General features: G+C 39.5%; 1 protein-coding gene across 5 annotated transcripts in view; it reads left to right on the plus strand.

Annotated features, from left to right (window-relative positions):
• The window catches only part of NIPBL (NIPBL cohesin loading factor), a 287,142-nt gene that overhangs the window by 165,081 nt on the left and 95,474 nt on the right, over positions 1-26,587 (plus strand). For 4 of the 5 annotated variants that reach the window (XM_034774774.1, XM_034774771.1, XM_034774772.1 and 1 more), the window contains 2 exons: positions 7,066-8,637; positions 26,147-26,329. In XM_034774774.1, the coding sequence (XP_034630665.1) occupies positions 7,066-8,637; positions 26,147-26,329 (1,755 nt within the window). The remainder of the gene's footprint in view (positions 1-7,065; positions 8,638-26,146; positions 26,330-26,587) is intronic. The other variant, XM_034774775.1, reaches the window with a different exon arrangement.

Here is a 26,587-nt window from a genome sequence, read left to right on the forward strand (position 1 = left end):
TTATCAATTACAGCAAATACTCACATTGATTATTTGCCTCAAGACCAGAAGAAACCATTTCAGGCTCTCCAGATGATTGCCAAAGCTTCTCTACAGGCTTCTCTCCATGCATCTGACACAAACTGTTCTTTGCAATTGCTGTAGTCATGCATCAAGCTGTGTCTGCAATCCTCTGGTCTCCTCACAGAGGTCCAAAATACAGTGGAGGATCTTCCTTTTAAAGAGCCCAAGCTCTTCAGTGATACAACAGACAAATCCCTTCATTCACTGAAGAACTCTAGGGGGACCCTGCAATCTCTTGGCATCTACATCCCTACAATGAAGAGAAATATAGCAAGTTGGAGATAGCCCAATGGTCTTGCCCAGTCAAGTGTCAAACCCCCCAAAGACCAGTTGGAACCACATAGGAAGAGCTCCAGATTCCACAAAAAGGGGCCGTCATCTGTGTTACTTCTGTTGGTGACTTTTTCCAAGCAGCCATTTTTATCCTTTGGTTTGAGGGTCATGAATGTCCCAATATGTTGGATTTTACACAGCACCACAGAGAGAATGAAGGGATGCCAGATTTCCACCTAAAGCTTATTGAAATGAGCTTCAGGATGCATTTTAGAATGTTACAAAGCGTCTGGAGTGCATCTCCCTACGTAGGATGAATGCCCATTCTATTAGGGCACAATGCATCTCTACAGCCATACTCATTGCAGACAGTTGTTTGTGCATATTTTCCCAGCACTATACTATCATGCGTGTTTCCAGAGACTGCAGACGAGTCTCCAGACTGTACTGAATCTGCCTCCTCAGAATGCCGTTCCATAGTTCATGGATGGCTTTTGAGTCACCTGAAGTAGAGCTCCCATCGGGACAATAACTTGGAGGAGGAGGTTACTTGTAGAGATGTTTTGTCTCTATGGGTGTTCCACTACCTGCATCCTTCCCCCCTGGACTTCATAGTTGAGAAGCAACTGGAGCAGCAGTAGGTCCATCCTTCCCTATTATACACTCACAGTATGTAAGATGAAGGCACAGATCCCTGGTTAGGGCCCTACCAAATTCACGTCCAGGGAAAAATACATCACAGACCATGAAATCTGGTCTTTTGTGTACTTTCCCCCTATACTATACAGATTTCATGGGGGAGAGCAGCATTCTCAAACTGGGGGTCCCAACCCAGAAGGAGGTTGTGGGGTGGGGTTGGGGGGGGGCGTAATGTTATTTGTTGGGGGGTTATGGTATTGTCACCCTTACGTCTGCACTGCGGCCACCAGAGGGTGGTGACTGCTTGCTGAGGACCCCGCTCTGTAGGCAGCAATGCAGAAGTAAGGGTGGCAATACCATACTGTACCATCCTTACTTCTGTGTTGCTGCTGGCGGCGGCGCTGCCTTCAGAACTGGGCTCCCAGCAGCAGCTGCCACTCTCTGACTGCCCACTGCCTGCAGCAGTGCAGAAGTAAGAGTGGCAATACCATGACCCCCTACAATAACCTTGTGACCTCCCCATGACTCCCTACAGTTACAACATCGTGAAATTTCAGATTTAAATATCTGAAATCATGAAACTTACACTTTTTAAAATCCTATGACTAATTTTTGACCAAAATGGACTGTGAATTTAGTAGGGCCTTATCTATAGGGAATGCTGACAAAAATCTTTGATTGAAATCACACAACTGCGTGCGCACACCAGAAGTGGAGCACCCATAAGGACAAAACATCTCTACGAACTCCAGTTACTGTATAGATAGGTGAGCTTGTCTCTCTGCAATCCTGAGTATTTGACAATAGGAAGCTAAGAAGGTTATTGATCCTACCTGCAATTTTTTTTTTTTTTAAATCTTAGACCCTCCGTATGTAACAGCAGGATCCTCACTAAGAGAATTTTCAGTATAACCATAACAGTGTGACTGAGAAAATTGAGTATTATTATAAAAAAGGCCATAAGTTTCTTGCAGATGAATTCTTTTGAAGTAATTTTAATTAAAAAATAAAGTTTATATAATTAATATTTTTTCAAATTTGGAAGCTATCATTCTGGAAGATGGTGCTAGTGGCAGTTTGTAAGGCCAGGCATGGCTCCATAAGACCTTCCCTGTCTCCTTTCAAGGGGAAAAGGGGATTCCTATTTTTTGACTGTCAGGCATAAAGGTTTCAAGAAAAAAATTCACAAGTAGGTCTGATTTCACCACCACCACCTCTCTGTGTTAGTGAGAGAGTCTTTCATCCAGCAGGTGTTATTGGGTAGGAGAAGCTCAAATCTCAAAACCTAAGGGATGTACTTGACTTACAGTACACTAATTTTTGCTTCATTATTGTCAGATTGTGCTGATTTTTGTTTGTTTGTTTGGACGTAGACAGTGATAAATGACAGACAAAAGCTTGTTGGAGAAGAAACAGGACTCTGAATGTGTTTTGTCTCTATAAATTTTATAATTTGGGCAGCATCCTTAGCACTGGGTAACGGTCTTAAATAGTACTTTGGGGAGAGGGATAGCTCAGTGGTTTGAGCATTGGCCTGCTAAACCCAGGGTTGTGAGTTCAATCCTTGAGGGGGCCACTTAGGGATCTGGGGCAAAAATCAGTACTTGGTCCTGCTAGTGAAGGCAGGGGGCTGGACTCGATGACCTTTCGAGGTCCCTTCCAGTTCTATGAGATAGGTATATCTTATATTATATTATATTATATTATATTATAATTATATTATAATTATATTATATTATATTATATTATATTACTAAGTCACTTAATTTTGGCAGTGGCTGCTGCTACTTCCAGCTTCTCACATTGCTGCTGCTTGGGGAGGTGAGAGGTAGGCCCCCTTGTGTTATAGTTTCATAATTCCAGTGGGAGATGGCTGTTAAGAGATCATGTTTGTGGACAGATAGATGTTTCTTGGGTACTTAGGTCCACTCCCAATTTGGAGATGACAGACATGGATAGAGGGTGACAAAATCCATATCTGATAGGAAAGGTTTAAACTTCCTTACAAAGCAAAGATGAAAATGCAGACGTTTTCATTGCTGCTATCTGGATGTATGCAAGAGAGCTAACAAAATTCCTAGATGGTGAACCTGGAGAAAGAGAAATTGTGAAGATATCATCTCTACTATTTCTTTTGGTCTTTTTTCCAGCTAACCAACATCACTCTGATCCAGACTAGTTTCACGCAGTTAGCTGTCACCCAGTCGTAGCCATGTACTTGGAAAGCAAGTACTCAGGCCATCTCACTGCCTCTCCTAGTAGTATTAATAGGTGGGGTAGCATTATGGAGTCTTGGATGGATGATCATCTAAATCAAGCTTCTGCTCTTCTCAGGAACAAAAGAATGGTGGATGAATTTAAGAGCCATTTCTGTGCCATATTCAAGCCTAAACCCACACTAAAAACAGCTGGGGAAGACTGGACTAAATGGATACTAAATTATGCTAGAACTGACTCACCACAACCTGAAATACACCGTTCCTGCACCAAAGAGTTGATAGTCTAAGCAGATCTTCAACAATAATGGACCCTCCAATCCATTCAAAACTATGCTGCGAAAACTACATTTGTCTGACTCCGCAGCAATGTTGAACTCTCTTATGTCCTTTCACAGACTCCCTATTATTGTCTCCTCAAGATGAAGGAAGTCTGAACGTGACAAAAGGTGTAGGCCTCACCATCCCCATTCTATCATCCCATCTCAAAAACAGAATTTATAACATGACCAGCTGTAGGCATGAGCCCCAATCTACGTGGTTTATTCCTGTGTTTTTTAGAGCAGCTATGAAACAATACAGAAAAGCCATCCGCAATCACCCAAAATAATTAGCAACTGATTCTTTCCTATGTGTCCTCCTTAGTCACCTTCAAAAAATGTGAGGTACAGAAGAGAATCCTAGCAATACTCCTACTTTATCTCTTTTGATCTATAAGCAAGAAGACCACATGCTTGAATAAATCCAATTTTAGTGTGAGAGACTGCCTACATTCCTGATTTAATAAAACCAGGAGAACCACTTTAGCTTGCTGATCCCTCCCATTGCTTATGCTAGACCCCAGGTATCCATCTGGAGACAATTAGACAAATTGGCATACAGAGTAATCCAGTCAGGTTTCATCCACAATTTTAAATAACTGATTATGTCTTTAAAAATTTACTTGACACCTACTAGCTAGAGGACTAAATCAGCTAGCTGAAGGCAGATATGTAAGAGACGAAGGTTGGGAAGAAGCATCAATAAGGTCTAATGGTAACATCTTAATCCTTATTGCAACCTCTCAGCAACACTGAATTGGTAATCCATAGAGTGCATGAATAAGGACTGCAGGCAGGCTACAAATACCATATAAAACAATAAACCCCATCAACCAGTAAATCCTAACCAGAGGACATCTGTCAGAAATTACTCCTCCAACCCAGTTCCCATTCCTATTTGGCATCTCCCACATAACTTTCTTCCTGTTTAATCTGTCCTAATCTCCAGTGTATACGTACCCTTTTCTCTCCCTATCCACCTAATAGTTCCAGACCCTGTCCAAATGGAGCTTGGTCAGTCAATGTATTTAAAAATTGGGAAACATTTTTGCCAGAGTCCTAGATCAGCCACATTTGGATATGAGTAATAAGGTGTGGTCTCTGTTCTTCTCTAAGAAACTCAGGCAGGAATGTAATGTCAGCGCATCTGAACATTAGTGAAGGTTTCACTGGCTAAAAAGAAGATTGCCAGTCCCTTTCCATGCAAAAACTGCTTGACCAGCTTCTTTGCTTATTTGAGGCCAACTTAAACTAAATCCTCCCACATACATTGAACAGCTCTTTTGGCCTATTATGACCTAGTTGAAGGTAGACCTTTTTCTCTACAACTTCTTGTCAAGTTTGTAGGGGCTTGAAACTTCTTCAGCCTCCTGTTATAAAACCTTCTGTGTCATAAAAAGTTATTCTGATCTTGACAAAACTGAAGGAAAAGTTCTTTTTGAGCCATTCAGCTCTTTTGAGCTTAATTTTTTTTTTTTCATGTAAATTCATTTTCCTAGCCTCAGTAACTTCATCTTGTGGAGTAAATGAGCTTCAGGCTCTCGTGACTTCTCTGGATGGTGTCAGAGTTCCATCTTAGTGAGCCCATCAGCTTCCCTACATTATTCTCATACTTTGATGCCCACCTCAGGGAGGCCCTTCTCTGTACACTGAATGTGAAAATGTCTTTGGAATTCTTACTTGGAGCAGTCTAAAGCAATTAGAAATTCCAACCGTTATTTTATTTCTTAATCTGCTGGTTAATGCTGTTAACAAAAGGTCTAGTGGATGTCTGAGTTCATTTCATATTACTATTACCTGGCTGGCCTGAACTAAAAGTCTGGGGAAAGGGTCAGTTGATCAGAGGCAAGGTTATTACAACTGCCTGCCCGGATACAGAGTGTTCATAGACATATGCAAAGCCAATTATGTGGTCTTCTCATCACACATTTACAATGCATTATTGCTTGTCTTCAGCTGCTGGACAGGAATCCTATTCCAAACATTTTGCTCCAGAACTTATTTCTAAAGTAAAGCGCTCCCACCTTCAAAAAAAGGTTTTGTTTACATTTTCCAATGTTCCTTATTTGTAGTTTTAGCCAATTTTTTTGTGGAGTTTTTTTATACCTGCTTGCTGTTTACTTCTGCAGTCGTGAATGTTGTATGTGATGTTGCATTTTTAAGAGTCATCCAAGTCCTCATTCTATAGATATGTAGATAGAGATATGAACAAAAATGAAGAAGAAAAAATCCCTTGTTCACATTATTGCTATTGACCGTGTTGCTGCTTGTTACAACTTTGCTCTCATTTTAACTTTAGGGAAGATACTTCAAGCTTTTTATTCTCCAGGGTGAGAATCTTCCAGAGGTTGTAATTTTCCCTCTGAAGATTACCAATTTGTGGAGTTTTATCTCATCGCTCCGCCTACCCTCAGAGTTTGAAGGTTACCCTTTTTATGTTTTTTCCTCTTATCTTTTCTGGAGTTTTTTTCCCCTTCTGACACTGAGGTGAAGCTGGGAAAATCCATCTTGCAATAAAGAACTGAAAATTCAGAAAAGAATTGGGTATTTAAAAAGCTAAAAAACAAAAACAAAACAGACTCTACATTTCAGGTCTTGTTTTGCAAAATACAAAAAGATTTGTGATGACTGAAAGTATGGGCTGTAGTGCAAGTAAAGTTTTTAGTTTCAGGGACCCACCAGATGAATGTTCATTTAGAATACCTTGTGGGGAAATTCTGATAGTAATGAATTAGGTTTAATAGATGATATACATGCTATATAATATTTTTATATAGACTTCTTATAATCTACTCCATGACAAGGTGCTGCTTATTTTAAATCCAAAATTATTGGGATTCTACTCTAAGTATACATTGATTTTGTAAATTGTAAACCGTAAATTGACATCTTAATTGTCCAATCAAGTCATTTAAGTTAGATCATATATATATATTTCATTCAAAAATAATATTTAAAAAAATTAAGCTTGCAAAGTGAAGTATTCAGGTTTGGAAATTCATAATACTGACCCTTTGTGTATATGAATTATAGTGCAGTCCTCAACTCTCCCACTGTACTTCTCCAGAAGTGGTAGTTTATTTATTTATTTTTTTTATTCTCACTGTTCAGTGTTAGTCCCTTAAGCTGTTTGCACACAATCCAAACACCACAGTGAACAGGGCAGAGAGAATCTATGCCTTGTTTGCTACAAAACTCTGCTTTCTTCACCACCATATACGTGCACTGAATCAAACTGTGTCCTGCAGTAGAAAATATATTACACTATGCATAAAAAGCATTTCTGGTTATAGAGGAACACTTTAACCTTTATATTTGCTGATTTATGAATGCTGCATGTTGTTATCTTCCATGTTCTTTTAACATTTAACCATAGTCCATGAATATACTGAAAATGTGTTTACAGAATATGCACACACACTTACTTTCATAGGGTAGGTTTGTTGCCTGTTTTTGTTTGTGTAGGAAAACTGTTTTTCAGGTTTTTTGGGTTATCTTTCTTTTAGAGGTTTATCCTTTCATGTGTATTATTTTTTTTTTCTTTCAATCTGCAGATAAGCCTTTGAAGAAGCGAAAACAAGATTCTTATCCACAGGAGGCTGGGGGTGCTACTGGAGGAAATAGACCAGCTTCTCAGGAGACAGGTTCTGCAGGAAATGGGTCAAGGCCAGCATTGATGGTTAGTATTGATCTTCAGCAAGCAGGACGAGTGGACTCTCAGGCAACTGTAACTCAGGACTCAGACACCATCAAAAAGCCTGAAGAAATAAAACAGTGTAATGATGGATCTATTTTTATTCCCCAAGAAGACCCTGTTGGCGTTCTTAAATTTAAACCTGAAAACCATCCTGAGACCCTTAGGAAAAAGTCAGATTCTGAGTGTCAAAAAACAGATATTCAACAAAATGAGAGCAAACAGACAGAAGTGCAACAAAATGAAAGCAAATGGATGGAAAGTAAACACAATGAGAGCAAACAGATAGACGCTAAACATGAAAGTAAGCATGACAGCAGACCAATGGATGTGAAACAAAATGAGAGCAGACCGATGGAAACAAAACAAAATGAGAATAGACAGATGGACGTGAAACAAAATGAAAGCAAACAAAATAATGGCAAACAGGACATAAAACAAAGGCCCGAAACTCCAAAACAGAAGAATGAAGGTAGGCCTGAAACACCAAAACAGAAGAATGAAGGTAGGCCTGAAACACCAAAACAGAAGAATGAAGGTAGGCCCGAAACACCAAAACATAGACATGATAATAGAAGAGATTCTAGTAAACCATCTTCAGAGAAGAAACCTGAAATATCTAAACATAAACAGGAAATTAAATCTGATCCCTCCAGGGTAAAATCTGAAAGTAGATCAGATCCAACAAAACAAAGACCAGATGGACGTTCAGTTCCTGAGACTCCAAGGCGTGACCATGAGAGCCTTAAACAAAAATCTGAGGATAGGGGCGAATCAGAGAGATATAAGGGAGATCCATCCAAGATCAGAAGACCTGAATATTTGAGATCCTCAAGCAAAAGTGAGCATGACTCCAAACATGGGATTAAATCTGATAGTTCAAAAACTGAGAAACTAGAAAGAAAACATAGACATGAGTCTGGTGAGTCAAGAGAGAGGTTCTCTTCTGGGGAACAAAAATCAAGACCAGACAGTCCTCGTATTAAACAGGAAAGTAAAGGAGATTCTAGTAAATCAAGACTTGATAAACCTGGTTTTAAATCACCCAACAGCAAGGATGAACGAAGGACAGATGGTAATAAGAGTAAAGTGGATAGCAATAAACCACACACTGACAATAAGGCAGAGTTTCCCAGTTATTTGTTGGGGGGAAGATCTGGTGCATTGAAACATTTTGTTATTCCAAAAATCAAGCGTGATAAAGATGGCAATGTCACTCAGGAGCCAAGGAAAACTGAAATTAAGGGTGAACAAAAGGACAAAGTGGAGAAGATTGGGCTAGTAGAAGATCTAAATAAAGGCGCTAAGCCTGTAGTTGTTCTGCAAAAGCTTTCTTTGGATGATGTACAAAAATTTATTAAAGACAGAGAAGATAAATCAAGGAGCTCTTGTTTTAAACCCAACAAGAACAAGTCATCCAAATCAAATAAAGGTAAGACTCTTTTAAGGTTAATTTGTATTACATTTAGTAAGTTCCCTCTCTTCTTAAATTTTTTTAATATTGCTGTTGATAGAAATTGAATACATATTTTTTAAATTTGAGCTAATTGAACTGGCACTAACTAATTATTTCTCTGTTTGATTACATGAGTTGTTTCCATTTGACTCTGTATAATCTGTTATGCAAAGGCTTGTCAATATTAGAAATCTTTCATCGGTGGAACTACACTGATTTATTTACCCCCTGTGCAAATCCCTAATGTAGAAACACTTAAACCATTCTAAATCATGCATAGATACGGTATAAATATGATTTAAACTTATTTAAATGCCTCTACATTAGGGATTTGCAGTGGGGTAAATAAATCAATTTAGTTACACCAGTGCAAAACACGCACGTATAATGCAGCCCTAAGACTTTTTACTATTACTGGAACCTATAGCTTCTTAAAAAATGAATGGAATGATATCATTCAGTAGGGACACCTAGTTGTATTGGGCGAACCCATCTATCCAATCTACACTATAAATGAGTTTTGCAGGAACCCACATACTACTACATGATTGTCCCTCAATATGCTTAAAGCAGCGTGGTTGTTTTAACATGTTAGAGCTCAATTTGGACACACCATTGTCCGTCTGATCCCATCTATGCTGAAAGACTGAAGATAGTTTAACTGATATATAACCTGGTCTGCTGACATAGTTGAATTCGTAGTGTAGACAGAATCTTACTTGTGTAGCTTGTAGGTCATTCAGTGTTTTTTAGGTGGGTGATTTTTGTATTGAATTAACACTTCATTTAGATGGATGACCAAATTTGTTTCTTAGTGCTCATCTAGATGATAAACACTATAACTCCACATAGTGAAAGCTACCTTACCATCAAGTTAAAAATTATGTTTAAGTGTTTAGATGTTAAATGAATGTAAAACTTGTAGAAGAGTCATAATGTGTCAACATCTATAAGTCTGTCAGGCCACAAAATAAGGATAAATCAATTGTATGGCAGAAGACGCTTTCAAATACATACATTTATACATATGAGCCCATAGCTGCTTAAATAGCTAACTGCTTAATAGCTAATAGCTAGCTGCTTAAATAGCATATCTAGTTGCTCACAGATTCGACATTTAGACATTTTCTTATAAAGCTGCCTTGATTTAGTAAGATGAAGTAATGCTCTTTGTGTGTTGTGCGTGTGTGTGTACATAAGTATGGAGATATCTGTGATAAATTTATCACATGGTTTTATAGTTTATCATGCACCTTTCACTGCTACACCTAATCTCTGCTCACAATTTATTTTAGATCTCCAAACCTTTGAGCAGCTCAAAACACCAATTATTTTTTTAAAAATTTCTCCTCTCCAAAATGTGAAATTCACTCCTGCCTCCCCACACAATTATCTTTCTGGGGTTTAGGACCGGGTCTTGCAACAATAACACCTTTCTAGACATGAAAAATCACAATTTTATGTCTCATATCTCAGGAGCCTACAAGATTAGAAATGGGAGCTTTATACCATTGATGAAGGAATATTCTATGCTTTGTGATGGGATCCAGCACTACCCTTGGAAGGGACTAAGATAGTGGACTTTGAAATCATAATTTTGTCATGTGTATCTATTTTAGATAATTTTTAGAGGTTCTTGCACCCTCTGAGCCCTATGCAGTTTATGTATACCAATATATTAATATTCTAAAAATATTCCTAAAATAGATTTTCTGTAATATGTGGCATGTAGAGAACACATGGTGGCTAAAGGTTGTAATGGCACTTTCTAGTGATAATTAAATTGCCCATTTAGGGATTAATGGCTTTTCCACACATGAGCAATGCATTCATCTCAAACTCTTGCTGATAGAACTTAAACTACCCCTTTTTTGTATTCCATAAATAGAAACATGCAATATATTGTCACTTAGATATATTTCAAAAGTGAAAATGTTTTTTTTCTGTTAGTGGGGGAAAATGTAAATCCCTAAACTAGCATCTGTCAGTTTTTTCAGTTTTGTTTCTAGAATCATATTCTTACAGTATTGGAAATAAGCTCTATGGAGAGACTGTAGTTAAAGTAACTAGATTTCTTTTATAAACCTTTTGACATGTGGCCATCCACATTTTTCAGAAACTGTCTTTGCAGTTCAAATTTTGCATGTGTGTTCTATTTTAACATTTGAAAATCTTCTAGACAATCTCTTTCCATGATGTGTGATGCTGAATAATTTGGTGTAATTCGGTGAAATTTGAAAACACTCATAACTAGAGCTAAAAGTCTCACTTGGCAGCTGCTGGCTGAAGATTCTGCCTAACCAGCGTGAAAAATACTTGTGCCATTTCCCCAAAACTACTGCTTCTCCAATTTAAAGGAATTTATTGTTCTGTGTTTATTTTGTACAACATTTAATTTTGAAATTTTGTCAAACATTCTTATAAACATAACTTTCTATAGCACTCTTGCTTTCATTTATTCCTTACATACCTGCATGGTTTCACTCAGCTTTTTTCTCTTCTATCATATAATAGGTTGTGGTGAGTCTTTTCCAGTGTTGTCTTCAATGTCCATTTTCTTTTCCCCCACTAACTTTCATCTATTTCTCTTACTTTTCCCTCATAGTGTTCTGCACCTCCTTCCCCATATTTTCCTTGTCCTTTCTTCTTCCACTCCTACTGCCCAAGAAACCTCTCATAGGCCTGTCTATGCACACAGGTTGCTCTGGTTTAATTTTTAAACAGATTTTGTTAAACTGCTGCAAAACCCTATTCTGTTTGATTGGTATATTTTGATTTAGCTTAAAATTGTTCCTAATCAACTTAAGCTGACCTAAAATAAACCTGGTTTCAACTGAAATAAGTGTCCAAACAGCTTTTAGCAGCCGTCAAATTAAATACATTTAAAAATCACATCTTTAGTTACACTGGTGCAATTTTGCATTTAAACAAATCCTTGGTGGCATGCAGATTTCTCTTCATCAATCTTTCTCTCTGCTTCACAGCCATCCCCGGTACACGGGCTTGTGAAATTTTACCAGACACCTAATAGAGGAATAAGCCTGTTAGCCAAAAACTTAAAAAATATGGGCATTGCTGGGAAAGAGGAGGTTCCTTGGATTCTCCAACAAGTTATTATCCTGAACCTTGATTTGGGATCGCTGTTTTCATATAGGCCTCTAGGTAGTAGGCCATTAATAAATTTGAATCATCCCTCCAATTCCCCCTGGCTGTTTAAAGGAAGAAGGAACATTTTCTCTGTTCCATTCACAGATTGAATGTTTTTCTAAAAGATATGCTCCAGCTCAATTAGAAGTTATAGGCTTGATGCAGGCATCACTTGGTGAAATTCTATGACCTGTGTTATTCAAGTCATAATAAATTACTATAATGTTCTCTTCTGGTCTTAAAATCTGTGAGTCGCTCATCTTCCCCATTCTACTCCAAAGCCTCTTACTGCAAAGGTGAGTTGTGTGGGGGTCTCTGGTACTCTTCTTTCTCCTCAGTTTTCTGGCTGCAGTGACTGGGTTATATCTGCAATCCTTCCTCTACCCAGACTCCAATTCTTAGTTCTCTCCAGTGTCTGCCTCTGTTTCTGCTCCTAGCTGTGTCAGTCAGCTGCAGCATGAAATTGAGCTGATTCGTGTCAGTTTCCTGGCTACTCATAGAATTTGGAAAGGAGCAGTTTTCTCTCTGCAGCAGCTTGCCAAAATAAAGAGCAGCCACAGAGGAAATGGAACTGTCTGCAGTCTTAAGAAGATATTGGTGAATTCACTCATTTCATGTTTGGAAAATAGTCTTTGCCACCACAACAAAAATAAATCTAATTATTTTTAAATAGAGGCTTCAGTTCTGTAGAAGCTAATGCTGGCTGACAAAAGCTTCCTACTCTCCATAGGACAAATGGGATTTTTTTTTTTTTTTGAGAGAGAGACTTGTGTAGAATACCTTTTTTGGGTCTTGTCATGTCGTATACGAGCTTGTCTTAAAAATTTCAGTGGTTTCGCCAAAGAATCTTTGATAAAGTCTAGTGCAGAGGACCATTTCTCATATTTAGACAGATCATTTTAGGATTAATCAGCATGGATATTTGTACTGAATGCTGTCAGATTCTGGCTAGATCTACAAAGGGGATTTTAACCACTTCCCAGAAGTTTCTATTAACACACACTGTTAATACTCTATGCAGCTGTTCTGTGACTGTATTAAAATTGCATCATCTTACTTAAAGCTGCTCCTTAAGTGTATTCTTCTTACAGAAGCAACTAAAATTTTTTTTACTGATACTTACTCCCACTAACACTGCAGAGCCAATATAATACTTATAAAATCACAGAACTAGAAGGGACCTCGAGAGGTCGTCTAGTCCAGTCCCCTGCACTCAAGGCAGGACTAAGTACGGTAACTCCTCGCTTAACATTGTAGTTATGTTCCTGAAAAATGCGACCTTAAGCGAAACGAGGTTAAGCGAATCCAATTTCCCCATAAGAATTAATGTATATGGGGGGGTTAGGTTCCAGGGAAATTTTTTTCACCAGACAAAAAACTATATATTATATAGATATACACACAGTATATGTTTTAAATAAACAATTTAATACAGCTCACAGCTATGATGATTGTGAAGCTTGGTTGAGGTGGTGAAGTTAGAGGGTGGAAGAGGGAGGGATATTTCCCAGGGAATGCCTTACTACTAAATGATGAACTAGCACTCATCTGCGTTAACACATTGTTGTTAATGTAGCCTCTCACACAAGGCAACACGAGGGAGGGGAGACAGCATAGCAGACAGACACATTCACACCTTGTGTGTGGGAGAGAGAGAGAGATGCACACTGCCCCTTTAAGTAAGCTGACCCACTCTTAAGTGCATTGTCTTTTTAAGTGGATCAGGAAGTTGAGACAGCAGCTGCTGCCCCAAGTTCTCTATGCCTCCCTCCATAGGTGTCCCCTCTTGCTCTATATGGAGAAGGTGTAAACGGGGTGCAGGAGCATGGGGGAGGGGGACACCCTGACATTAGCGGCCCCCCCTTCCCCTCCTGCACAGCAAGCAGGAGTCTCTGGGAGCAGCTCCAAGGCAGAGGGCAGGAGCAGCACATGGCAGTGGGGGGAGGGACAGCTGAACTGCCGGCAATTGATAGCCTGCTGGGCGGCTGCAGCACAGGGAGCTGATAGGGGAGCTGCCATTCCACCCTGGTTACAAGCCCTCACCAGCTAGCTGCAATGGCCTGCCCTTTCTGCAAGCAGTGGACAAAGCAGGCAGCTGCCAAACGACGACGTTAAAAGGGAGCATTGCACAACTTTAAACAAGCATGTTCCCTAATTGATCAGCAATGTAACAATGAAACAACGTTAATCAGGACGACTTTAAGTGAGGAGTTACTGTATTATCTAGACCATCCCTGACAGGTGTTTGTCCAACCTGCTCTTAAAAATCCCGAATGATGGAGATTCCACAACCTCCCTAGGCAATTTATTCCAGTGCTTAACCACTCTGACAGGAAGTTTTTCCTAATGTCCAACCTAAACCGCCCTTGCTGCAATTTAAGCCCATTGCTTCTTGTCCTATCCTCAGATGTTAAGAACAACAATTTTTCTCCCTTCTCCTTGTTACAGCCTTTTATGTACTTGAAAACTGTTATGTCCCCTCTGTCTTCTCTTCTCCAGTCTAAACAAACCCACTTTTTTCAATATTCCCTCATAGGTCATGTTTTCTAGATCTTTAACCATTTTTGTTGCTCATCTCTGGACTTCTCCAATTTGTCCACATCTTTCCTGAAATGTACTTGTGTGTCATCATCAAAATTGTTTTGAAGTTGCAAACAGTTACATCTATTCAAACCTATTGATGGAAATGGAAATATCTTGGTGTCAGTAGAGGTATACTTTGGCCTTCAGAACATTTATTTCTGGGGGTGATGCATGAAGAATCCTGTTTGATTTTTGGATCCCATATTGAGTTTTCAGGACATGTTGTAGTCTAAGCACCATTCATATGGTAATTGGTAGGCTGGAGTAATGCACTCCATGGTTCTGGGCATAAACTGTCACAGGGACTCCCTGTGGCTCTGCCCCACACTGTGGCCCTGCTGAAGACCTTCTCTCCCAATAAGGCAGGGGTTGTGGTTTCTGCTCCCAGAAATGGTAGCAGTGGAATCCCCAGTACCTACCCCAGCATCCAGGGTATATCTGTGTCATGGCTAAGTGAGCTTGGCATGTTCATTCTCCTCCTGCTCTCCCACACAGTTCTCTGATTGGGTCAGGAGAGTCCTTCACTGCTTCCATGAGATCTTCTTCTTAGCATATGCCTCAGGTGGCACATGACCAGGATTCATCGCCGAATTTGGTCCTCTGGTTGGATCATTAGCTTCCCTGGCTTGGACTGGGTACTGATGGGGAGTGTGATGTGAACAGTGATCCATGCCCCCATTTCATGAGATGTATGGGGCAATTCACATTTATAACATTACTGGGAAGGAGTGGCGGGGGAGCTGAAAGGTATTAATGCCACAGTTAAGGAGTCTTGCAATTTTTTGTGAATTGTAGCTATTTGCATGAAGCTGGCAAAGTTTGGAAATTCCATGAGAAAAATAGAGTTCATGGAATTTATAAAATGTATAATAAGTACATCTGGTTGAGCTTTTAAGTCCTATAAGTTTGATAGCTATGGTTCAGGAAGCTCCAATGGTGCTTCCAATGGTGAAACTAGAACAGCTATTAAATGCTGTGAAACCAATATCTGGAATGCTTGGAATTTACAAAAGTTTGACTTATTGATTATTTTGATGAGTGCAATGTTTGAAGGAGCCTTTATAAGCAGAGACTATACCAGCAGAGCTGCAGACCATTTGGGATTTATGGCAGATACAACTTTCATTTGGTATAATAATAGAAAGAGGCTTCGAACGAGGTCCTGTTCAATGTTGCATTCAATGGGCCAGGTCCTCAGTTGGTATAAATAGGTATTGTTCTATTGACTACACCAGCTAAGAGTCATGTCCATTGTACTAAAAGGCTCCCCTGGCATCTGGAAAAAACTTGGGAGCATGTGGGTCTGTAACAGGGTCAGCACCCACCTCTCATGAGTGCTCCCTTTTCTCTGGCCAGTATAACTGCAATCAGTCTTTTTTCATGGCGACACCTGCCTCTCATGGGCAGCCCCCTTTGGTTGGTTGGGTGTGAGCCTGCTTTTTTGGGGGGAGAAGGGGTCTTGTATCAGGGTGGCTCCTGCCTCTCATAAGCATCCCCCCAGCTGCTGATTCTCTGAGCTGGTCTTTGGTAGCTTTCCCTCGGTGCAGTTCTGCCCCTTGAGCGAGTCTCTGCAGTGAGATGTCTGTGGCCTGCTGCTCGTTTAGCCAGCCAGGCACCCAGTCCTCCCTCGTCAACCTCCACACAGCAACTGATGGCTTTCCTCTGCTGCTTGCCTTTTATCTGGCCCTTCTGGCCCCTTATTGGTCGCTCCGGCAGCCCCTCTGATTGGCCGCTCTTCTGCAGCCACTCTAAGCTGCCTGGAGGACTTTTCGCTGCTCTACTCTGGGGCAGAGTTATGCAGGGCCACCAGGCTTCCAGCAGGGGGCCTCAGGACCTAGTCCACCCTGCCACACGCCTCCCCCTTCAGACAGGTTTGAGGCGGTGGTTCTCCTCCCCTCCCCCAGTCTTTTCTCATGCCCCCATTAGTCAGTGTGTACTCCACTGGGGCTACCTCTGCCTCTGGCTCTCTGTGGGCTCTGGCTCTGCCCAATAAATAATTAAAAACTTGCCTGTTTCTGTGGCTGCCTCTGGCCCTAGCTTCATTGTCTTACTGCTTTTGCCTCCACCTCTCCCTTCCTTTGGCCTCTGCTTGTTGCTTCACTGTTTAGTTGCTGCCACTGTCTCTGGCTCTTCTTCGGCCTCTGGCTCTGGCCTCACACAATAAAACAATTAAATCTTGCAGTAAACAGTGAATTCTGACTTGGCCCCCTTTAGACAAGGTCGATCCGAAGATCCCATTTCTGGTACCATAATGTAATGGGGTCAGCACCCACCTCTTGCAAATGCCCCCTTTTCTCTAGCCGATATACCTGCAATCACAGTCTTTTTTGGGGGGAGGCACCCGCCTCTCCTGGGCCAGCTCCCTTTGGTTGATTGGGTGTGAGCATGCTTTTCTTTTTTTGGTCTTACGTCAGGGTGGCAGTCTCGTAAGCAGGGTCTCTTGGCTGGTCTTCGGAGGTTTACTTGGGCTCAGTTCTGGTCAGTGGGCTCTCTGCAGTAAGCTGTCCATGGCCTGCTGTTCGTCTAGCCAGACAGGCACCCAGGCCTCCCTCATCAAGCTCCACACAGCAACTGAAGACTCCGCTCTGCTGCTTGCTTTTTATCTGGCCCTTCTGGCCCTTATTGGTCGCTCCAGCAGCTCCTCTGATTGGCTTCTCTTCTGCAGCCACCTTAGGCTGCCTGGAGGTTTTCTTGCTGCTCTACTCTGGGGCAGGGTGATGCAGGGCCGTGAGGCCTTCAGCAGGGGCCCTGACACAGGGACTATAAGGAAATTCACAATTAAAAGTTTTAAATTAGTTAAATTTGTGTATTCAAAACAGCATTACTAGAATACTGTAATTAGGGGGAAATATCTTCATTGCTTTTTCAACTTCTGAATAGGATAGAAATACAGTTATGTGACTTTGTAATGATAAAATGGATTTTTTTTTTTTAAATAATTCTAGCGCAAGCAAAGATAAAGTGTCTAATTCAATTCTGTTCTAGGCTTTGCTCTGTCTGGGTTGTATTGAACAGGTTCATCATCTGAAAAATTTCCCAGACATGTTAGCCGGAAGTTGACACACACAGTGGGAGGAACCTTAAAAAGAATTCATCATTTGCTAGAACCCTGCATGGGACTTTTTAAAATTGTGCTCCCATCCCACCCCACAATATCTACTCCCACCCACTACTGCATTGTTTCTTGCATTTTTGTCCCACTCCTACCCACAAAAACCTTAGATCCTGCAAATTCCGCAGGAGAGACAGATTTCCCCCATGCTACTTTTTAAAAAAAGATTGATTTATCTATATATAAATGGAATTCAGACGCAATTTTTACACTGTAAACTGATGAGAGATTTAGTATTTTCCCACAAATTACTGCAATCTGGTTTTTTTGCCCCTCCCAATCCCATCCGCAACGAAGTACATTTTACCTGCTCCCACTATTATGGTAGTAGGTCCTGCAGGGTCTGCAGAATCCCAGTCTCACTACAGGACTTTACTAGTTCCCACTCCCAGGATTTATACTAACATAGCGCTCTGGAAGCTTCATCTTTTGTATGTCCATTTCTTAGCAGATATCAGATAAACTTGTAACCCCCTTGGTTGTCAGATGTAAGAAGACACACACAGTCCCTCTCTCTCTCATCTTAGTTTGCTACTGCAAAGAGGAGAGGTCTCAGTTACCTCACCCCTCTCTCCATGTCCAGTCTACTGAGAGTTGTGTGGGTTGTCCTCTATTTTTTTCTTCTCCACTCCAGCGAGTGCCTTTGCTGCTACTCCAAGAATTCTCTAAGCTGCAAAAGAGTGAAATTGATATGATGCTCATCTACTTCTGAACACAGCCCTGAAACTGACCAGATTATTGTAAATTTTGTTCATCTCCTTGAGAGCAGAAATAGAATAACACATGGACTGTCCTTTTGCAGATTCAGAAAGTCATCACTTAATTGGTTCTCATTTGAAAGGTTATCTTTGCAGATATAAATGTTAGAAACTTGTGGTCTAATTTTTCAGAGATGCTAAGCACTCACAACCCTGGTAGAAGTCAACACCTCTGAAAATGAAGCCATTTATTTAGATTTCTGAATGTTGGATGTGCTTGCTTACTTTTAGACATTCATGTTTGGAAAAACGTGCTTATTTTTTTTAGTGAAAGTTTACATTCAGCAGAAGTTGACCATGGGGAAAATTTTCTACTAGCCACTGGTGAACGAATTTTTCTGGCTGTACAGCATTCATCACTTTTGATCTGCTTTAGGTGATTTTCCCACCTAAGAAAGTTTAACCTGTTGACTTCTACTTTAAACTTGATCCTGTTCTATTCAATAGGAGTTTTACCAGTGACTATAATAGGAGTAAGACAGAGCTATTTGTTTACTTTCAGATTGATTTTTCTTTTTTCTCATGTCTTTTTGATAAAGTGCTCCTTTTAATACCATGTTTTAGTTTTAAATATCTTTAAAATTATGAACGTAATTATTTCAAATTAGACAATTAACATTCACCTGAAATTTAATTTTTAATATCTTATTTTGGTGAATGTAATGATTATTTAAAATTACATTTTTATTTAAAGGAAGGAACACAGTGATTAGGTCATGAATGTTAGAGATCTCTGACTTTTGCCAAAATGTTAGTGAAGGGTGAAAGCAAGCAAAGAAACTCTCAATGTGCACCTCAAAAAAGATGGAAATATTAAAGATCAGTTTTAATCTTAAATTTAATATTGTTTAATGGGTTCAGTTAAATGAGTTGTGGTTTTAAAGGAAGTGAATGAGTGGGGCGGGGAAATGACCACATAGTGATGTTCTACATGTTTTAAAAATCTAATTTTCCTCTTAATTTTTTACCATCTTTTCCAATTAAAAGTTGGTATTTAACAGTTTGGGACAAAAGGAATAAGCTTGTTTTTTCTTTGGCTTACCAATATCTCAAAACTCTGTGGAGAAAGTGTTATGTACAATTGATTTATTAATGTGAGGAAAAAGTTATGGAACTACCTCAGTTGAGGCATAATTTTACTTTCTGCTTTGAAAACAATATCATTCAAGAGGATTTATGGCTCAAATTTTAATTTGTTTAATCATAACACAGGGCATGACAAATCTGTGGATCACATCAATTACAAAATCAAAGCTTCCATATTGGTAAAAAGGATACTAAGCATTACATTTGTGCACAAAACAAAGCAAAAAAACCACCACCACACTTATCAAATAAAAAGAAAATTTCAAATTAATCATAATTGGTCATGAATCTGCCAACAGTGTCTCTACTGTTCAGGAATAGTGATAATAGTGAAGGTCAGGTTCACAAAAAATAAATAAAATAAATTGTTCACAGAATTATTGAATTAGTTTTGTAAGGCATTGGAATTATTTATTTAGATCTCCAATGCTACTTCATTTTAAACAGAGTACTATTATATGATTTTGCACTTCATATTTTTCTTTCAAAGATCTCAAAGCATTTGTCAAAAGTGGGTTGTACTAACCTCATTTTAGAAATAGGTAAAGGTGAGACGTTCAGAGAAGGACACTAAGGAATGAAAACCACCTTGTGGAAATGATTCCTAGTCTTGTACTTCGATTACTAATCAAAACTGCCTCCATTGGCTTCCACTACACATGACTGCTGGTACAAAAGAGCTCATGCTGTGCTATAGCTGAGGTTTTTCATTGCTTTCTAGTTAAAGGCCTGATATTCTAAATACTCTAAAATCTTCGTCTTTATCCAGATTGCCTTGAAATTTGCCATATCCTATTGGGGTGTGGGATAGTGTTATTGGTCTAAGTTTAGGGTCAGTTGAGCAAGGGCTTTCCAAGATACAGTCCCCTAAACAAACCCAACATTTTACAAAATCACCTAGTGGTTCTAACTTTTTTTGCACATACCGGGGGCTAAAACTATGACTCTAATCATCCCCCAACTGATTTTAGTCATTTGGTATTAGGCATGAGGGAGGTAATGTTGGAGGAGGGGAGTAGCATCCAAGCTGTGGTAGGGTAGTCTGAGCTGTTGGGGGGATTATGGGAGGTCAGAGCAATGAGGGGGAGTGTTGGAACAGTGCAGGGAAGAGTGGGGTAGAAAGTAGGGAATCAGAGCTGTGCAGTGGGGGATGTTGAGGTGGCTTCAGCTCCGTCCTCTCCAGGAACCCACATCCATCAATCACAGGCACTAATCTGCCGCCCATCACTGTAATATCTGAGCACCTCAAAGTCTTCAATGTATTTATCTTCAAAAAGCTATTGTTCCCATTTTACAGATGAAGAACTGAGACAGAGACAGAAGCAGTATCGCTATTAGTTGAGGTGTGACTTTGTACTGCTATAGTTACCAGCATATCTCCCTTGTGTAGACACTCTTCTTCTGGTGTCAAGAGTGCCTTTCTCCAGTTTAGGTTGTTGCTTTGAAAATGGTTTAAGAAATAAGAAAGAAAGAAATAAGCCACTCTTATTGAGAAATAAACATCCACAAAGAATGTTATGGCAATATTATGATCTCTATAACTTCCTTTGTAGACAAAACTTAAGTGCCTTGCCCGAAGTCCAGGAATTGTACCCAGATCCTCCCAAGTGCCAGGTTAGTGTCCTAACCACAGGACAGTCCTTCCTCTGATGTGATCCCATGTCTGTCCCCCTTCAAAAATGTCTCATAGACTCATAGACTTTAAGGTCAGAAGGGACCATTATGATCATCTGGTCTGACCCCCTGCATGCTGCAAGCCTCAAAACCGACCCTACCCTTCCCTTGACTCTGCTGATGAAGTCCCCAAATCCTGTGTCTTAGTGACTTCAATTGGCAGAGAACCCTCCTGCTAGCGATCCCTGCCCCATGCTGCGGAGGAAGGTGAAAAACCTCCAGGGCCTCAGCCAATCTACCCTGGAGGAAAATTCCTTCCCGACCCCAAATATGGCAATCAGTAAGACCCCGAGCATGTAGGCAAGAGTCTCCAGCCTGACCCTTGTTAGCCATTATACTATTTACCTGCCATTGCTCGGTATTCCTCGGCTAATATGTTTTACCATTAGACCATTCCCTCCATAAACTTATCTAACTTAATCTTAAAACCAGACAGGTCCCTCGCCCCCACCGTTTCCCTCGGAAGGCCGTTCCAATATTTCACCCCTCTGACGGTCAGAAACCTTCGTCTAATTTCAAGCCTAAACTTCCCCACGGCCAGTTTATATCCATTCGTTCTCGTGTCCACATTAGTACTAAGCTGGAATAATTCCTCTCCCTCCCTTGTATTTATCCCTCTGATATATTTAAAGAGAGCAATCATATCCCCCCTCAGCCTTCGTTTTGTCAGACTAAACAACCCGAGCTCCTCCAGTCTCCTTTCATACGACAGGTTTTCCATTCCTCTGATCATCCTAGTGGCCCTTCTCTGCACCCGTTCCAATTTGAGGTCATCTTTTTTAAACATGGGAGACCAGAACTGCACACAGTACTCCAAATGAGGTCTCACCAGCGCCTTATACAATGGAAGCAGCACCTCCTTATCTCTACTAGATATACCTCGCCTAATGCATCCCAAGCCCGCATTGGCTTTTTTCACCGCCACGTCACATTGTCGACTCCATGCAAGTCCCTGGACTGTTTGTGTCCTTACCCCAGCTCCTTAATATGCAGGTCCCAGGCTGATGCCAGCTTCTCCATGGGCAGAAGGACTGAGGAGGGAGAATCAGTGTGCTGGACAGGCAGAAGGCAAGCTAAGGAGATGATGCAATGATAGTGGAAGGACCAACATGCAACCACTACACTACATTCTGTGCCTAGAATAATCAGTGCCAAGGAGCCAGAGGCAGTAGAGTGGGGGAGATGGGTTGTGGTATGTGCAAATACTGAGAAACTATATATTTTTTTTTTAAAGGAAATTAAATGCCTTAAAACTTTATTAACACAGAGTTAAAGTTGCACAGTAGAGCCTTGTGGAGAGTGACTAAACTTAAACCTTTGAAAACCGGGAAATGAAGAGTTAAGATTCACATCAGCCCCACAATGCAACTTTAATTTTGTCCTCTTTAAGCGATACCCCAACACATTGTCCTCACAGACAGAACACATTGCAAATGAAACACGTGTGCACTGAAGGACAAAGTCTAACACCACCTGTCTGCTAAGGCAAAATTTGGGTTTATGTCAGATATAGTAAACTGGAGCTACCTGCACCTGGCCTACATTCAAACACTAACCTTACTCCACGCAAATAACACCAGACTCACTAAATGTTATCACCGCTTCATCTTTGTGCTGAGGATTTCTTCTGAGACAGTGCCTTTATTTTCCTGTCACTAAGCCCTGGAAACCACTGTCACCAGACTGCTGATAATCCCCATGGCAAGAAGACACCCTTATGCACTTCTACTGACACAGCCTACAAAATTCAGTGCTCAAATGAGGCGTACTTGATCCCTCAAAGTCCATATGTGTTTCTCTTCATATTGTAGCCAGGCTGCTTCTACTAATACCTTATCCGTTCAGTACAGCTACATCTAACATAGTGAAGGCAGCTGAAGTGCATGTCAATAAATGCTGGAATTCGAATCTATGGAACAGAGTACAAGCAATGGCACATTCTCTTACTCCTTTCTCATATCTACTTATTATAGATGTTAAAACTAGAAGGGACAGTAGACCATCTAGTCTGATAACTTGTGTATCTCAGGCTAGAGAATTTCATCCAGGTATGCCTGTATTGAGCCTGTTAACTTGTGATTGACTAAAATATCTTTTTAGTAAATCTTGATTTGAAGGCATTCAAAGATAGAGAATCCATTCTCCTTGATAGTTTGTTAATCTTTACACCACCCTTATGGAGCCATTCCTAGTGGCTGTTGCCATCTGCAGCTGGGGTAAAGTTAAAGTTGCATTGCAAGGGTAGCGTGTGTCTTAACTCTTCATTTCCCGGTTCATAGTGGTTTAAATTTAGCCACACCATATTCTGGAATGTCACAATGCACTATTGGGCAAACTTACCTCTGGATTAACTAAATTTGGGGGCATTTAATTGTACGATAGGCTTTTAGTCTTTTGTTGTAAAATAAAGATTCCAACAGACAAAATGCTATACCATGAAAGATTTCTGATCATATTATTGAATAGTGTAAATAAAGGAAGGTGAGGGAATCAAGTTACTTGTATTTTTTTCAAGTTGTAAAATAAATGCAAATACCATGACATTTCTCAGAATAAAATCCACTGATAATTTGTATTATTAATTTAGATGATCAACTAGGTAGGAGAAAGTATTTTAATTAAAATTAAAGGTGTTTTTTGTAATTACAGATACAGACTGAAATTGTTTATGTGAATCTAGGAATTTTAGGGAAAAGTTATTCTGGAAGAGCATAACAGGATGTCTTTTTTGGTCACTGAACTCTGGGACTTGTCTGTTAGGTTACTTGCGTGAATATATTTTTAAAGAATTTTTTTAATATTAACTGTCAAAGCTTTTAATATACATTTGAACCCTCAGACTGAAGCTGTTTTAGAGCACTTTTTCAGAAAAAGTACATATCTTTTATGCCAACCTCCCCCCATACTTTTCCAGTATTCCTCATTACAGTATTATTTAATTGTGGATCACAGAAATGTTATTTTAACTAGGAAATATTATATTTGGATCTGTCAATGCTTTAGAAGGTTACAACACACATCCTGTATGTACTGTGAAGTTGAACTACGCTTTAACCATGTTGGGGGCAACCATGTTCTCACAGGGTTCACCAATGTGAGTGATTATGATGTAGTTAGGACTTTACAGAGGTCCTGTAGTAAATTGTTCTAAAGAGTACACCGGTGTTTTAATTTTTGGTAAGTGTGAAAAGTAATGGATTGTATCTGACAACATATCAGTGTTCAGAATTTTTGTTGTTTACAATGCTGTACAGTAAAATACATATACATAAAATGTCTTTATATTTTAAAATGTGAAGATTTCCAAGTATTAAGTATAAAGTGCCTTGGTAAAATTGACATTTCATTATGATTATTTTTGATTGTTACAAATATATTGTAGTGTACAAATATAAAAAAGAATTAACATGCATGGTAGCTAATATCTTGAAGGCACTTCATCAACATATCTTAGTCAATTTCCAAACTTAAATGGAATTTCAGGTAGTTCACCTGCCCCTGTTGCCTCCTGCCAATTTTTGTGGTTTTAAAAACCTTTTCTAAAGAAAACTGCAAAATGTTTTCCCCTCCCATACAACTATTCAAAAAGGCACACAAACTAGAGGAAAAAGTGACTGACTGTGCAGTGTGCTAACAGTAAAACTAACTATACACTAAATCCTATCAAATGCAAAAACTAAATACATTGAAAACAAATTTTCCTCAACATTTTAATCTTAAATATTTTAGGAAATAAAAATCACATTTCTATTTGACAGTTAAGTTGTCCCCTTTTAAGTTTTTATAAGTAACTTGTAAATTTGAAGCAGAGCAAAATCATTAGCATCTGTTTTATAGACTAATGCTTGTTACCATATGGCTCATTTCTTATGCATAAACTTGGATTTTCCAGGTGTTTCTATATGAACCTGAACAAATGAGGCTTTGTATATATAATAACCTCTACTCTTCTTAAGAGAATTTGGTGAGAGATGATTTGTACAGAGCAGACCATATCCTGTTGAATGTAACAAGAAAGAAAACACTAAAAACTGAGTTGCAGAAACATGTTGTTCTTCTCCCGTGCCACTCCTTGTCTTCCTCTCATAGTTGCTTTTCGTCATGCCTTTATTTAGGTCACAATTCTCTAAAGACTTATGCACATGCTTTTTGCACTATGAGTAGTCTCATTAACTTCAGTGAAGCTATTCAGTGCATAAATATATGCACCTGTATAAGTCTACGCAGGATTGGGACATTGGAACCAGTGCTGAAGCATAACACTTGGTCTTTGAACTAATTTGGTTTCCCTGGCTGATTGCTAAGAAATACGTGTGACACCCTCCCTATAGAAGAGTGTCTTTAAGAGGTCCTGGCTTTGTATAGGCCTAACAACATTACCAAAATGTGTGATGACAACAATGTGATGCTACATAATCTTTCCGGTACTGTAAGGAATATTATTAAAAAATAGTGTACTCCTATTTGCTGTTTCTTTTTATTTGGTACCTAATCAATCGCTTTAATTTTTTTAAGTGTTTGTGATAAGCTTAAGAAAAGAGCAACAAAAATGAACTCTGTAACAGCCACAAAAAAGTTGTATTTCCACATAGGAAACAATTGAGGTGTGCTAGTCGTCTGGCCTTATTTTAAGGTTATAAACCTTGTAAATTCTGATTGCTTTTGTCTCCACCTGCTGATATTGCAAAGTAATCCTCTTATGTGCACTGGAGATGTTGAAGAATAAGTAGAAATGTGACCAGGATGCATATTGAATCCTGAGTTAGCCTAATTTTTTTAAATACATGTGCAACTTTGGAGAACCAACTGAAGTAAGACCCTGTTTAGTGGGAGTGAGGGAAGTGTATGTGAAGGTCGCTGGTTGAATTTGTATCATGTATATGCTGGTAAACATTTTTTAAATGTAGATTCGTAAGAGATGCAGTATGATGATTTTAATTGTAAAGTTGACAAAATCTAAAACTTTGGACAGAGGACTTTGTGACATCAGTTACTTTGAAGAATATCTAACTGTGAGATATTTAGTGGGTGCTCTATTAGAATTAGTCCTGAGAAAGGACTACAGCTTTGGGCCCTTACTGTTATCTTCAGATTCACATTTACTCTTCTTACTCTTCATTAATAGGTAGCATAGATCAGTCAGTGTTAAAGGAGTTGCCTCCTGAGCTCCTGGCAGAAATTGAATCCACCATGCCACTTTGTGAACGTGTGAAAATGAACAAGCGCAAACGTAGCACAGTTAATGAGAAACCAAAATATGCTGAGATCAGTTCTGATGAAGACAATGAAAGTGAAGAAGCTTTTGAATGTAAGTAGTACATCATTCTATTAATATTATTAAACAGCAGGATAACTCTTTGCTCTTGCTAACAGATTTCTTAGCTGACTAGTCGAAACAATATAAGAACAAGTTAAGTTTGGGGTCTAGATAACTTGTTGACTGAGCAACTTATTTTTAGGAAAAATTACTAAACCTAAGTTTACCACTCAAGATGAATAGGTAGCTTGTTAGAATTCTCTCCCCAATCCTACATGTATGGCAGGATATCTCGCAGACTTTTTCATT

Source organism: Trachemys scripta, chromosome 6, assembly GCF_013100865.1.
Source record: "Trachemys scripta elegans isolate TJP31775 chromosome 6, CAS_Tse_1.0, whole genome shotgun sequence".
Classification (NCBI taxonomy): domain Eukaryota; kingdom Metazoa; phylum Chordata; order Testudines; family Emydidae; genus Trachemys; species Trachemys scripta.